At 39.6% G+C, this 14,627-nt stretch overlaps 1 protein-coding gene across 4 annotated transcripts in view; it reads left to right on the top strand.

Annotated features, from left to right (window-relative positions):
• PLEKHB2 (pleckstrin homology domain containing B2) overlaps positions 1-14,609 on the top strand; it is a 41,841-nt gene extending 27,232 nt beyond the window's left edge. For 3 of the 4 annotated variants that reach the window (XM_024115016.3, XM_007111947.4, XM_024115017.3), the window contains 2 exons: positions 8,385-8,493; positions 13,006-14,609. In XM_024115016.3, coding sequence (XP_023970784.1) covers positions 8,385-8,493; positions 13,006-13,142 — 246 coding nt within the window. In that variant the 3' untranslated portion in view covers positions 13,143-14,609. The remainder of the gene's footprint in view (positions 1-8,384; positions 8,494-13,005) is intronic. The other variant, XM_007111948.4, reaches the window with a different exon arrangement.
• The last annotated feature ends 18 nt before the right edge of the window (positions 14,610-14,627 follow it).

The following is a 14,627-nucleotide window of genomic DNA, read 5'->3' as shown; positions in this document are numbered from 1 at the left end:
CACCAGGGAAGTGCGAGTATTTTATTTTAGATTCTTTGGAATATACTACAAAGACAGTCATGTCATCTACAAATAGAGTTATTTCTTCCTTTGTAGTCTGTGTACCTTCTATTTCCTTGCCTTGCCTTGCCTTATTGCCCTGGTTAGAACTTCCAATATTATATTGAAGAGCAATGGTGAGAGCAGGCATTCTTGCCTTGTTCCTGATTTTACGGGGAATGCATTCAGTTTTCCCACACTAAGTGTGATGTTTTTTGTAGATGTTCTTTGTCAAGTTGAAGAAAGCCCTTCTTTTTTTTAGTTTTCTGAGTGTTTACCATGAATGGGTGTTGGATTTTGTCAAATACCTTTTCTGCATCAATTGATTTGATCATGTGATTTTTTTTTTTTTTTTAAACCTTACTAATATGGTGGGTTACATTGATTTTCGGATACTGAACCAGCTTTGCATCCCTGGAATAAATCTCACTAGGTTGTGGTGTATAACTCTTTTTATTTATTGCTGAATTCTGTGTTTGCTAATATTTATTAGGAGTTTTTGCAACTGTATTCATGAGGGATATGGGTCTGTAGTTTTCTTTTTTTGTACTCTGTTTTATTTTGTTATCAGGTGATACTGGCTTTATAGAAGTTTAGGAACTGTTCCATGCTCTTGTATTTTCTAGAAGATATTGTGTAGAAGTGATGTTAATTCTTCTTTAATCATTTGGTAGACATTTCCAGTGAATCTGGGCCTGCCTGGAGATTTCTTTTTGGGGATATTTTAAATTACAAGTTCTGTTTTCTTAATAGTTACAGGACTATTCATTCTCTATTTCATATTGAATGGGTTGTGGTATTTTATACTTTTTGAGGAATTGGTCCTTTTCATTTATATAAGTTGTCTAATTTATGTGTGCAGCTCTGTCATTTGGTCCATACACACTTATATTTTCTTGGTGGATTAACCTTATCATCATTATGTTATGTCTTTCTCTGTTTCTGATAATTTTCTTTACTCTTATGTCTACTCTGTCTGATATTAATGTAGCCACTTCTGCTTCCTTTTTATTAATGTTTGCATATCTCTTTTCCCATCTTTTTTCTTTCAACATACATATTACATTTGAAGTTTCTTATAGACAGCATATAGTTGGGTCATCCCCTCATCCCCCCATCTGACAAATCTCTATCTTGTAACTGGTATATTTCGGCCATTTACATTTTTTTATTGTGTAAGTTTAAGGTGTACTATATGTTATTATTTTTTTATTATTATTATTTTTTTGCTGTATGCGGGCCTCTCACCATTGTGGCCTCTCCTGCCGCGGAGCACAGGTTCTGGACGTGCAGGCCCAGCGGCCATGGCTCATGGCCCCAGCCGCTCCACGGCATGCGGGATCCTCCCGGACCGGGGCACAAACCCGTATCCCCTGCATTGGCAGGCGGACTCTCAACCACTGCGCCACCAGGGAAGCCCTACTATATGTTACTTTGATACCTTTATATATTGTAAATGATCGCAAATGTAGCAATATTTATTACACTACATAATTACAGTATGATATTATTGTCTGTATTCATTATATGATGGATTAGATCTCAAGGCTTATTTAATACTTGTTACAAGTTTGTACCCTTAAACACCATCACTCTTACTCTTCCCCACAGACTATTTGCATATAATGTAATTTTGATACGTTAAGTATGCCATTTTATTTTTTATTTTCCTTTGGTTCTGTTTTTCATTGCTGTATGTTCTTTTACTTAAGCTTTTTGTGAGTTACTAGAACATGTTTTACCTTATTTATTATTTATTAATTTTTATTTTTATTTATTTTTTTGGCTGCACTGCATGGCTTGTGGGACCTTAGTTCCCCGACCAGGGAGCTAACCCAGGCCCTTGGTGGTGAGAGCGCAGAGTCCTAACCACTGGACTGCCAGGGAATTCCCATAGAACATGTTTTAGAATTACATTTTGATGTATCTGTAATGTTTTGAGTATCTCTTTGTATTGCTATTTTAATGGTTGCTCTAATTATTACATTGTACATATACACATATTTTTCAAAGTCTGGTGTTCACATTTTACCAGGCCCAGTGAAGTGTCAAACCATTACCTCTAAATTCCTTTTTTCTCTCTCATTTTATGGTATAATTAAGTATTTCTTTTACATGTATTGAGAACCATATTAGATGGTGTTATAGATTTTGCTACAGCTGTCAAACTTATTAGAAAAATCAAGATGTGATTTTTATTATATTTACATGTATTCTGCTCTGACCATATATTTTTACCTCCTGATATTTCAAGATTTCGTTTATTATTTACTGTTTAGTGAACTTTTGTCATTCTCTTAGGATAGATCTGCTGGCAATAGATCCTCAGTTTTCCTTCATCTGAGAATGTCTCAATTTCATCTTTGTTCTGAAGAATATTTTCAGTAGTATAGAATTCTGAGTTGACATTTCTTTCGGCACTTGGTAAATGTGTGCTATTTCCTTTGGCCCTTCTGATTTCTGATTAGAAGTCGGCTATCATTTGAATTTTTTTCCCCCATACACGTAGTGCATTGTTTCTGGCTACTTTCCTTGTCTTTAGTTTTCAGAAGTTTGACTGTGATGTGTATATTTGGGGATTTATCTTATTTGGTGTTCATTCAGTTTCTTGAATATGTAGGTTTATGTTTCTTGCTAAATTTGGGAAATTTTAACCTATTATTTCTGGAATGTTGTTTTAGACCCACCCTCTTTCTCTAATGAAACTGATGACGCAGATGTTAGATGTCCCACATGTCTCAGAGTTTTTGTTCATTTTTTTTCTTCAATCTGCTTTTTCTCTATTCTAATTAGGTAATTTCTACTCTTTATATTCATGTTCCTTGATTATTTGTCATCTCTATTTGTTGTTGAGTCCATTCATTGAATAATTTATTAGTTATTTTTATATTTCTAAAATTTTCATTGGTTATTCTTGATATATATCTTTATATAGTTCTTCCTGATATTTTTCTGGTTTTGTGGAGACTTCCTGTTTCTTTTAGGAATTTCAAACATGTTCTTAATTACTTATTGAAATATTTTAATGATAGCTGCTTTAAAATCCTTCCTAGGTAATTCCAACATCTTTGTCATCTTTGTGTTGGTCTCTTTTGTTGTCTTTTCTCATCCAGTTTGAGATCTTCCTGGTACTTGGTATGATGAATTATTCTTTATCAAAACCTGGACATTTTAAATATTGTAAGACTGAATCTATTTAAGTCTTGCATTCTAGCAGACTTCCTCGTAATGCTCCTCTGCTGGATGAAGAGGGGGTCTGCTTTGTTCCTTCATGTAACGGTGGAAGTCCAGGTTGTCCCCTGGGTCCCAGTTGACACTGGCTCATTGTCACTGCTGGGAGGGCTGGGAATTCAGGCCCTTCTCTAGGTCTCTGCTGACACCAGCCTGCCTGGGAGTTGGAGGGACTTTCCCTGCTGCTCCCCACTAGCCTTCACTGATACTATGGTTACTGTTAAGAGGTTGTGGAAGTATTTGCTCTCAACTGGGTCTCTGTTGATCCTACTCCAGCAGGACAGGAAGGGGCACCTTGTTTCTGCTGGGCAGAGATGGGAGTTCTGGTTCGTTGCATGGTCTCCACTGACACTGTGGCATGGGACTGGAGGTGGCCTGTTTCCATCTGGTAGGGATGAAATTCCCAGCTTCCGACTTGGCCTTCTCTGACACTGTTTGAGATGGGGGTGGGAGAGCATCTTTCTCCATACTTGACTTTGCTGGTGGGAGTAATAGCCACAGCTATTTTTGTGTTGTTTGGCTGGAGTGGAGCAGTTACTGCCTGAAAATGGTCTCTCTGGCCAGATTGGCCTTTTCCTTCTTAGGCTCTTTGGGTAGAGACAGCAGGCTTTCCTTGAGGCAGACCAAAAAAGGTCTGCACATGTTGGCATTTCTTGGTTGCTGCTTCTACATTATCCAGTCGAATGTAGGGGGCAAAAAGAAAACCCAGGGAACTCACTGTGTGTCCTTCTTAGGGTCGTGAGGTCCCTAGACAGTCAACTGCCTTCTCTCCACCTTTCAGAGTCTCCTTGTGTTTGTTGTATGTATAGTGTCCAGGGTTTTCAGTTGTACTTAGCAGGAAGAATAGGGAAAACAACGTCTGCATCTATTCTGTCTTACAAAAGCATAAATTCTGTCTCCTGCTTTTGTAAGATAACAAGTTTAGATCTACATACGTATTTGCCGGGCCACAGCTCCCTGTTCTCCCCTGTGCATAGTCTTTGTCACATAATGACAATAATTGTAATTGTCTGTAAACAAGTCTGCCCTGTCACCACCTGTGAGCTCATAAAGCTAGGCCTTTCATCTCCGTATTTCCCAGTATACAGTAGTCCTTTACTTGGTCAGTGGAGGCAGTCCACTGCCCATTTCTGGCAATGACCTTTCATAGGCATGTCCTTTTGGAAAACTGCCAGTCACCTGCCCAGGCCTCAGACCTCAGACCCCCCAGTGTTCTCAGTCTTTTATATTCTCCTGCCAGGAACTTCTGGAAATTGGGCTGGGGAGGGTTTTGCTGCTAGGCTGGCTTCAGCAAGAGAAAACTGGCTTTGGATGAATCTCGTTTATCACCTGGTCCAAACTGATCATTTTAGAGATGAACAAAACAAGGCCTACAGTAGTTAGATGACTTACTGAAGTTCAAGTTAATGGTACAGCTGAAATGAAATTGGAATCTCTGGCAAGTCCAGTTCTCTTTTTTGTTGTGTTTTCCACCTACTTTATTTTACAGCCTGAAAGTAGATTCCAGTTGTGGGTTTGTTTTTTTAGAATCTTAAAACAAAGGGCATAAGCACACTGTCTCATGTTCTTTCTTTATTGTTATAATTTTTAAAATATTTATTTATGTATTGGGCAGCACCAGGTCTTAGTTGCGGCGTGCGGGATCTTTAGTTGTGGCATGGGAATGATCTCTTAGTTAGTAGCAGCATGCGTGCGGGATCTAGTTCCCTGACCTGGGATTGAACCCGGGCCCCGGGAGAGGCCGCAACGGAGGGAGGCCCGCATACCACAAAAAAAAAAAAAAAAAAAAGAAAAAAAAAAGAAAAAAAAAAAAACAAAGGGCATAAGCACACTGTCTCATGTTCTTTCTTTATTGTTATAATTTTTAAAATATTTATTTATGTATTGGGCAGCACCAGGTCTTAGTTGCGGCGTGCGGGATCTTTAGTTGTGGCATGGGAATGATCTCTTAGTTAGTAGCAGCATGCGTGCGGGATCTAGTTCCCTGACCTGGGATTGAACCCGGGCCCCCTTCATTGGGAGTGTGGAGTCTTAGCCACTGGACCACCAGGGAAGTCCTGTCATGTTCTTTATTTTTTTAATAGAGTGTCAAACTTTATTGACTGCAACCTGGAGAACCAATTTTAATATATTTCTGGTGGTTTCCAAATTGTATTTTTCAAAATAGATGTATAATTGACATGCAACATTGTATTAGTTTCAGGTATACAACATAATGATCTGTATTTGTATATATTGCAAAATAATCACTGCACTAGGTCGAGTTAAAATCTGTCACCATACATAAAGAATTTTTTTTCTTGTGTTGAAAACTTTTAAGACCTATCCTCTTCGCAACTTTCAAATGTGCAGTATAGTATTATTAACTATAGTCACCATGCTGTATATTATATCCCCATGATTTATTTATTTATTTATTTAATTTTATTTTTGGCTGCTTCGGGTCTTCGTTGCTGCACGTGGTCTTTCTCTAGTTGTGGCGAGTGGGGGCTACTCTTTGTTGCAGTGTGCGGGCTTCTCTTTGCGGTGGCTTCTCTTGTGGAGCATGGGCTCTGGGCGCATGGGCTTCAGTAGTTGTGGCTCACGGGCTCTAGAGTGCAGGCTCAGTAGTTGTGGTGCACGGTCTTAGTTGCTCTGTGGCATGTAGGATCTTCCTGGACCAGGGCTCGAGCCCATGTCGCCTGCATTGGCAGGTGGATTCTCTTCCCACTGTACCACCAGGGAAGCCCCCTATTTATTTTATGACTGGAACTTTGTACCTTTTGTCTCCTTCACCCAATTCGTTCACGCCCACCACCCCCAGGCCCCCCTTCCTCTCTGGCAACCACCAGTCTGTTCTCTGTATCTGTGAGCTTGCTTTTTTGTTTTTTAGAAAATATTAGATTCCACATACAGATGAGGTCATATGGTATTTGTCTTTCTCTGTCTGACTTCTTTCGAAAACTCAAGGTCCATCCATGTTGTCAAAATTGGCAAGATGTCCTTTTTTAATGGCAGAATAATATTCCATTGTATATTTGGACCACATTTTCTTTATCCTCTTGCTGATGTACACTTAGGTTGTTTCCATATCTTAGCTATTGTAAATAATGATGCAGTGAACATGGGGATACAGATATCTTTTTGAGTTAGTGTTTTTGTTTCCTTTGGGTAAGTACCCAGAAGTGGAATTGCTGGATCAACTGGTAGTTCTATGTTTAAATTTTTGAGGAACTTCCTTCCATTACTGTTTTCCATAGTGGAGGCAGCAATTTATATTCCTATCAGCTGTGTATGAGGGTTCCCTTTTCTCCACATCCTTGCCAACACTTGTTATTTCTTGTCTTTTTAATAATAATCATTCTAACAGGTGTGAGGTGATACCTCATTTTGGTTTTGATTTGCATTTCCCTGATGATTAGTGATGTTGAGCATCTTTTCATGTGCCTGTTGGACATCTGTATTTCTTCTTTGGGAAGATGTCTGTTCAGTTCTTTGGCCCTTTTTTTAATCAGATTATTTTTTTGCTGTTGAGTTGTATGAGTTCCTTACATATTTTGGATATTAACTTCTTATCAGATATGTGATTTGCAAATATTTTCTCCCATTCAGTAGGTTGCCTTCTCATTTTGTTGGTGATTTCCTTTGCTATACAGAAGCTTTTTAGTTAATGTAGTCCCACGTTTATTTTTGCTTTCATTGCCTTTGCCTTTGGAGTCAGATCCAAAAAATCATCACCATGACCAATGTCAAGGAGCTTATCACCTTTGTTTTTTTCTAGGAGTTTTATGGTTTCAGATCTTACATCTTTAATCAATTTTGAGTTAATTTTTGTATATGGTATAAGATAGTGGTCTAGTTTCATTCTTTTGCATGCGGCTTTCTACTTTTCCCAGCACCATTTATTGAAGAGACTGTGCTTTCCCCATTGTATATTCTTGGCTCCTTTGTTGTAAGTTAATTGACCATATATGTGTGGGTTTATTTCTGGGCACTCTCTTCTGTTCCATTGATCTGTGTGTCTGTTTTTATGCCAATACCATACTGTTGTGATTACTTTGTAATATAGTTTGAAATCTGGGAGCATGATGCCTCCAGCTTTATTCTTCTTTCTTTGGCTATTTTGGGTCTTTTGTAGTTCCATACAAATTTTAAGATTGTTCTATTTCTGCAAAAAATGCCATTGGAAGTTTGTTAAGGATTACATTGAATCTGTAGATTACTTTGGATAGTATGGACATTTTAACTATTCTTCCAATCTGTTAGCTTGGAATATCTTTCCATTTATTTGTATTTTCAATTTCTTTCATCAGTGCCTTATAGTTTTCAGTGTACAGGCCTTTCACCTCCTTGGTTAAATTTATTCCTAGGTATTCTATTGTTTTTTTGTTTGTTTTTGTTTTGCTTTTTAATTTTTCTTTTATATTAGGGTATAGTTGATTTACAATCTTGTTAGTTTCAGGTGTACAGCAAAGTGATTCAGTTATACATACACATATATCTATTGTTTTTCAGATTCTTTTCCCATATAGGTTATCACAGAGTGTTGAGTAGAGTTCCCTGTGCTATACAGTAGGTCCTTGTTGATTATCTATTTTATATATAGTAGTGTGTATATGTTAATAATTTATTGTTTTTGATACAATTGTAAATGGGATCATTTTCTTAATTTCCCTTTCTGAACGTTTGTTATTAGTGTATAGAAATGCAACAGATTTCTGTATATTGATTTCGTATCCTGCAACTTTACTGAATTCATTTATTCTTATAGTTTTTTGGTGGAGCCTTTTTGGTTTTCTATATATAATATTCTGTCATCTGCAAGTAGTGACAGTTTTACTTTTTCCTTTCCCGTTTGGATGGCTTTTATTTCCTTGTCTAATTGCTCTGGCTAGGCCTTCCAATAGTTTGTTGAATAAAAGTGGTGAGAGTGGACATCCTTGTCTTGTTCCTGATCTTAGAGGAAATGCTTTCAGTTTTTCACCATTGAGTATGATGCTAGCTATGGCCTTGTCATATATAGCTTTTATTATATTGAGGTATGTTCTCTTTATACCCACTTTGTTGAGAGTTTTTATTATAAATGGATGTTGAAATTTCAAAATTGTATTTCTAATGGGCCTATATCTTTTCAGCAGGCATACGGCTATGGTCCGTACAGTGGTGCATACCCGCCAGGAACTCAAGTTGTCTATGCTGCAAATGGGCAGGCTTATGCTGTACCCTACCAGTACCCATATGCAGGTAACTTAACGCCAGCCTTTCATTCCTTGTTTCTCTTCATTTAGTGAGTAGATCAATAAAGCCTGAAGAATTTTTATTTCTCAATTTAAAGTGAGCTATGTTTCTTCTGGTTAGACTAGAAATCACTCCACTACTTTAAAAAAAAAAAAAGCATTATATATCTTCACATTGCTTCACAAAAGTTAGAGTGGGCTTGATTTTTAAAACTTCACTAGTGTATCCAGATTCATCCCCAAGAAGAGAATTTGTACTTACTGAAATTCATTTACATTAAGAAGCAACCAAACTAAGAGGCCCATTTTAAGGGATAAAAGGTAATCTTTCTTTTTTTTTTCCTTCTGGTAATATCCTTCAAAAATTATCACTGCTTAGGTGTGATGTTCCATTTTGCAGGTGAAGTAGAGGCCTGGGAGGGCTTATATTTATTCTGAGCTTTTAATGGGTTCCTTTCATCTTCACCTCACCCGAAACAAGTTGTTAGGTGTGAATGACTGGCCTGTGTAGGAGACATCAAGTCCTAGGTGCAGCATGGGCAGGGGAAGTCTACAGAGTGGAGGTGCAGGAATATGCTGGCGCCTACAACTAGGGCAAGGGGGACCAGAGCTACGTGCCTGATGGCCTGAAGAGTGAGGCTACACCCAGACCCCAATGAGCAGGTGAAGTCAGGCAGGGGCAGGTCACAGTGGGTATGGCATGTCAGAGCGACACACAGGAGAGTGAGTTGGTGAATAGACTGGAATGGGAGTGTAGAGCTTGCCAAGAGATCAGAACTCTAAGTGGCTGTGAGCAAACCTGGCACAGTGCCTTAACACAGAAGCAGTAGCAGGAGAGTGTGTTTACCAGAAGGGTGAGTGGTCACCGATATGAATGCCGCAGAGAAGCCAAGGGGGCTGCCACAGGGTCTCTGGATTTGGCCAGCCCCAGACTCAAAGTGTCCTTTTGGTTAGTGGTGGTTACTTTGGTTTCTCATGCATTAGCACCTAATACAAGAGAGTTTCTCCTGTTACCTGTTTCTGGAATCTGATGCAGTGCACTCAACTAGCATAGACTGAAGGATTCTGCCTTGCTTGATTTTTTTTTTTTCATGTCAAGTTGAAAACTGATAAAATAATGATGCTGAAAAATGAACTATTTGTCTATCCTCTAATCCTAGCACAACTATTTTTGTTTGAATTATTTTCCCCATGTAAAATAATTGTTTCATCTTTATTATCTTACATTACTTTTTGCATTCTATTCTCATTTTATCAATAAAATTTTATGTATTATGTCCAGAGTGCTACATAATCTTCTTAAGTATTTTTAATGATTGCATACTGTCATGTGGGGTGATGTATTATTAGTTAAATCTTTACTTTTTTCTTTTCATCTTTACTATTGTAGACATTGCTTTGAATATTTCCAATCATTTTCTTTTCCATTCCTGTTAAATATGTCTTAGAATACGTTTCTGATTTCTCTATATTAAATTAATATGTCAAAGGGCATAAACATTTTTGTTTCTTTTGATACCATTAAAAAATTATAAAAGTTTTCAAACATACAAAAGTAGGGAAAGTAAATGAACTGTGAAATTTGCCTGTTACCAGCTTCAACAGTTACCACATCTTGTTTCACCTGTACCTTCTCTCCCCACCTCTGGATTGTTTTGAGGGAAATTCAGACTTTATATCATTTCATCTGACAGTATTGCAGTAAGTCTTGATACCATTTACCAAGTTAATTTCCAGAATAGTTCACCAGTTTATAATGCCACTAGGAGTTAGTGATGTACTGGTTTCTCTGTAGTCCCATAAAGATTGCCTGTTGTTGTGCTCTGAAAGTTTTGATAAGGTCTTAACATGGAGTCAGGTTGCTTTAGTTTACATTTCTGTGATGACTGGCAAAGATAAACATTGTACAATTGTTTACAAATTAGATTTTCCCTTGTATGAATTATTTTTTTTCCCCATTTATTTTGGGGTTGCTGGTCGGTTTTTAAGCCCTAGCCTAATCGTCTGATGAGAACCAGCCTTTTATTCAGCCCCTAGGCCACAGACTGGGATAATCCCAGCTGTTTCTAATTCTGTAGAAAAGCAGAAGTTCTGTGCTTGTGCTTGTGAAGGGAATTTCTGTACATAGGATTCCATCCTTGCCTTTGACTTTCATGATGAAAAAAGAGACAGCACGCTCGGGGCCACCGCAGAATACTTGCTGCTGAGGGCTGAGTGCAGTCCATAGGCATTCAGCATTTGCGCTGTGACCAGCTAGCAGTGTGCTTGCTGTGGAAGGGCTGCTCAATAGTGGTCGTCCCACTGCAGCATCGTGCTGGTAACCAGACAGGAGCTCTTCAGTCAGCCTCTCTAAGATACTCTGGTGCTTTGCCAGCTTCATGACACACTGCCTTGCAGTGTCCATAGAGGCCCTGGTCGTGCAGAGAAGGTTAAAGGCCTTCTCTTTAATATGATTGGGGACTGGTGGCCGGGCAGCCAATTTAAAAGTGCACAGAGTGCTGTGTACACACTCTAAGTATTCTGTTTTAATTTTCCCACGTTAGTGGACATTTGTTCAGCTGTCTCTTGTTGTGGGCTTGAGGTCTTTGGTTTGAGTTGGCTCCTTTGGTTGGAGTGCTCTGTTTCTGTCTTACAGAGATGGTACTCATGTGACACATAATTGCACTACAGTTTCCAGGGCCAAGTCTGAGAGCAGACCTGTAGATTTTGTGATTCTTGGTGTCTCCTCCCCCATCTTATTATTTACTCAATTCGTTGGTTTGATGGTAATTTGTAAACGTTACTTACCTTTATTTAGCCTTTCCTAAAGTATCTAACTTAATTGTCATAGAAACAGTATCTGCCTTTTCTACATTCGTGTTTTGATCATTTATGTAAAGTTTAGTTAAATTAGGTAATTAAAATAAGTACAACTTGGAAATGTCTCTAGTTGACTTTGGTAAGGACTTAGCTCCTGGGACTTCCGTGGTGGCGCAGTGGTTAAGAATCTGCCTGCCAATTCAGGGGCCACGGGTTCGATCCCTGGTCCGGGAAGATCCCACGTGCCGCGGAGCAACTAAGCCCGTGCGCCACGGCTACTGAAGCCTGTGTGCCTAGAGCCTGTGTTCCACAGTAAGAGAAGCCAGCACAATGAGAAGCCTGCGCACCACAACAAAGAGGAGCCCCCGCTCGCCGCAACTGGAGAAAAGCCCGCGTGCAGCAACGAAGACCCAATGCAGCCAAAAATAAATAAATTTATTTAAAAAAAAGGACTTAGCTCCCTGGTAGGAACAGAGATGAGCAGGAACTGCAGGAGAAGCTGGCTCCTGGTCATGCAGTGAGGAGCTCCCTCTGGGGGGCTAACAGAGGGGATGCAGATTTAGACTTTTCAGCGGATCTTTTAATTAGGTCAGCTTACAGGTTCCTACTGTATTACATTTCACTAGTTGGAGTTGCCTAATTGAAATTTTTTAAATTTCAAGGCTGTGATAGTGAATGCTACAGTTCACCAGTTTTGTAGTTTAAACATACTGCCCTCAACCCCCATGTGCCTCACTTTTGCCTGTCTATAGAATAGGGATAACAGGAAGCTTGACTCACAGGGTTGTTGTGAGGATTAAGTGAGTCAGTGAATGTAAATGCTTGTAATACTGTAAGTGCTTAGACTAGTAAGCACTTGTAGATGTTAGCCTTTAGTGCCACTGTTGGCTTCACTTCCATTCTTCATCGACATGGACATATCACTATTGGATTAATCTCTCTATTTCCTAGGGTTGAACTGCTAAGGGAATAGTGGGTCAAGGAGGAAAGTTAACACTATATGTGAGCAATTTTAAAGCTAATTAGCTATTGGACAATATATTGTGAAGCATAGAAGAGAACAAGCAATACATTTCCAGTTGTAAACTTTAATTGTGCAAATAAATTTTAAATTTGTTTAAAGTTTGCTTTTTAGAAGTTTTCCCCCTAACATAAATATTTTTCCCCATAAAGACATAAGTTGAAAAATGAAGACCAGGTTATGTTAGCAGATTAAAGGTTTAATTTAAAAACGGTTTGCATGAATACTAAGAAGCTAGTTAACTTCTAGGTGGGTTTTTCTTCTTAGCTTTCAGTGGGGATTCTTGACTCTCGCATTGTCTCTAGGCTCTGTGTGTCTCCCCCACTCTTCGTCTGCCTGCCATCCTGATGAGCAGAGAGTGCGGGGCTGAAGTGGACATTGGAGGCTGGGGTTTGCAGCTTCTTTAGGATTCTGCTCTCTGCAGTGTCTGGGACTGTGGACCTTGGGAAGCTGAGCATCTTGATTTTCTCTTAGTGCCATCTTAGAAATGGAGGTGTCCTCCTCACTTGGCCAAGTCCAGTCACCTTCGCTTGTGGTGGAGGAGAGCTGGGGAGCACTCTCTGCGGTCACCCCACCGGCGCTCCGAGGGAGGGGTGCAGTGCATGGAGAAACCTCAGGAAGGGTCCCAGTCAAGTGAGCCATCTTTTTGAGTGAATGTTGGACTTCACAAACTGCTCCTATTTTTTCCTTCTTTTCCAGGACTTTATGGACAGCAGCCTGCCAACCAAGTCATCATTCGTGAGCGGTATCAAGACAATGACAGTGACCTGGCGCTGGGCATGCTGGCTGGAGCAGCCACAGGCATGGCCTTAGGGTCTCTGTTCTGGGTCTTCTAGAGTCCTTGGAACCTGGATGTGCATAGCTTCTGATACCCTGTGTGCAATAATATAATTTGCAGGGCATTTCTGTTTGTTATAAATATTTTTAATAATAGTTTCAGTAGTTCTTTTGAAAGTAGTGACATCATACTTATAACTAATCCATGTAAGTACCACGGAGAAGGCTTTGGACTGCTGTTAAAACTATTTGGACTCTTTGGGGGCACTGGCTCATTCTAGGAGTTTTTTTATGGAACTCGCAGAATACCTTATTTGAACACACCTGTTTGGAAAGGGCATTTTCCTTTTAGAGTTAGGCCTTAGTGCTTAAGGGGTAGTTATTTTAGTGTTACGCGAGTAACGTCGTGATGTACGAGTGGTGAGTGATTGTGGCAAGAAGAACTGCAGCTGTTTTGGTTTAATGCCAGACTTTGAAACCTCAGACCAGACCTGGCTGCATGTTACTTCAGGAGTCGTAGGCTGGAACCTTCCTGAGGCAGCGGTGTGATATCGCCACAGCCTCTGGGGCTCTGCAGACTTACAGCAAAGCCGACTGCTTAGGGTGATGGGTGGGGTGGCAGATCCCCTGCTTTAAAATGATGCTTTTCATTTCATTTTACTAGTTTGTTTTTGGTAGTGATCCTTGGAAAACATCCCAAATTAGGAGTAGACTTGAGTCTCAGCGTTTTAGGGCTTTATCATTTAAAACTTGAACAAGGCAAAACAATTACAAACAAGTGTGTGCAGGTAGATTTGCTTTATTCAGAGGCATCATGATTTAAGTGTTTGCTTTGAGTATTTTTATTGCCTCTTCAGCCTACTTACAGCTTATTTTTCTACTTGTTGAGAAAGTAATATTAAGAGAACCGTGAGGAAGTGGAATGAGAACCATAGTTACAGTGTTACTGTTTCAGGGGATTGGGCTGCACTGAGGATCCTCTTTCCCACCCTTCTGAAGGCTGTTAAAGAGCCCGTTTCCTGGCTGTGCAGGACTGGGGTGCTGTGGCTCTCCCCGAGCACTGGGGTGCGTGGAGCCCCGGTGGTGGCATGGTGGGGGAGACTCAGGTTACAGATGGGAGTTGCGGCCTAAGGTCATGAATGACCTGCTCAAGGTATTACTCCACCTGACCAGGATACTGGCCTTGTTTTCATTCTTGACTCAAATGTCACAGAGAAGCTTAAACCCATTTAATTTGAGCCCCAACTATGTGGGAAGCTCTGGAAGACTGAGAGTCGTGCGTTTTTGTTATTTCTTATTTCTTTATTTATGTAAATTTTAAAACTTCAGTTATTCCAGTTTTCTGTCCTGCATGCTTTAAAAAATGTACTTTTACAAAGGCAGTTAAACGCATTGAAGGTCTCTGCCCCTGTACTCCATGTGGCCCTATTTTTCATAAAATAAACTCCTAGTAGCACAAATTCCGTTTTTATTCTATGTGGCCAGTTACATACATAGTCTTTTTTTTTTTTTTTTTTTTTTTTTTTTAATGCGGTACGCGGGCC

This window comes from Physeter macrocephalus, chromosome 2, assembly GCF_002837175.3.
Source record: "Physeter macrocephalus isolate SW-GA chromosome 2, ASM283717v5, whole genome shotgun sequence".
In the NCBI taxonomy this organism is placed as follows: domain Eukaryota; kingdom Metazoa; phylum Chordata; class Mammalia; order Artiodactyla; family Physeteridae; genus Physeter; species Physeter macrocephalus.
This window is presented reverse-complemented; position numbering and strand designations above follow the sequence as displayed.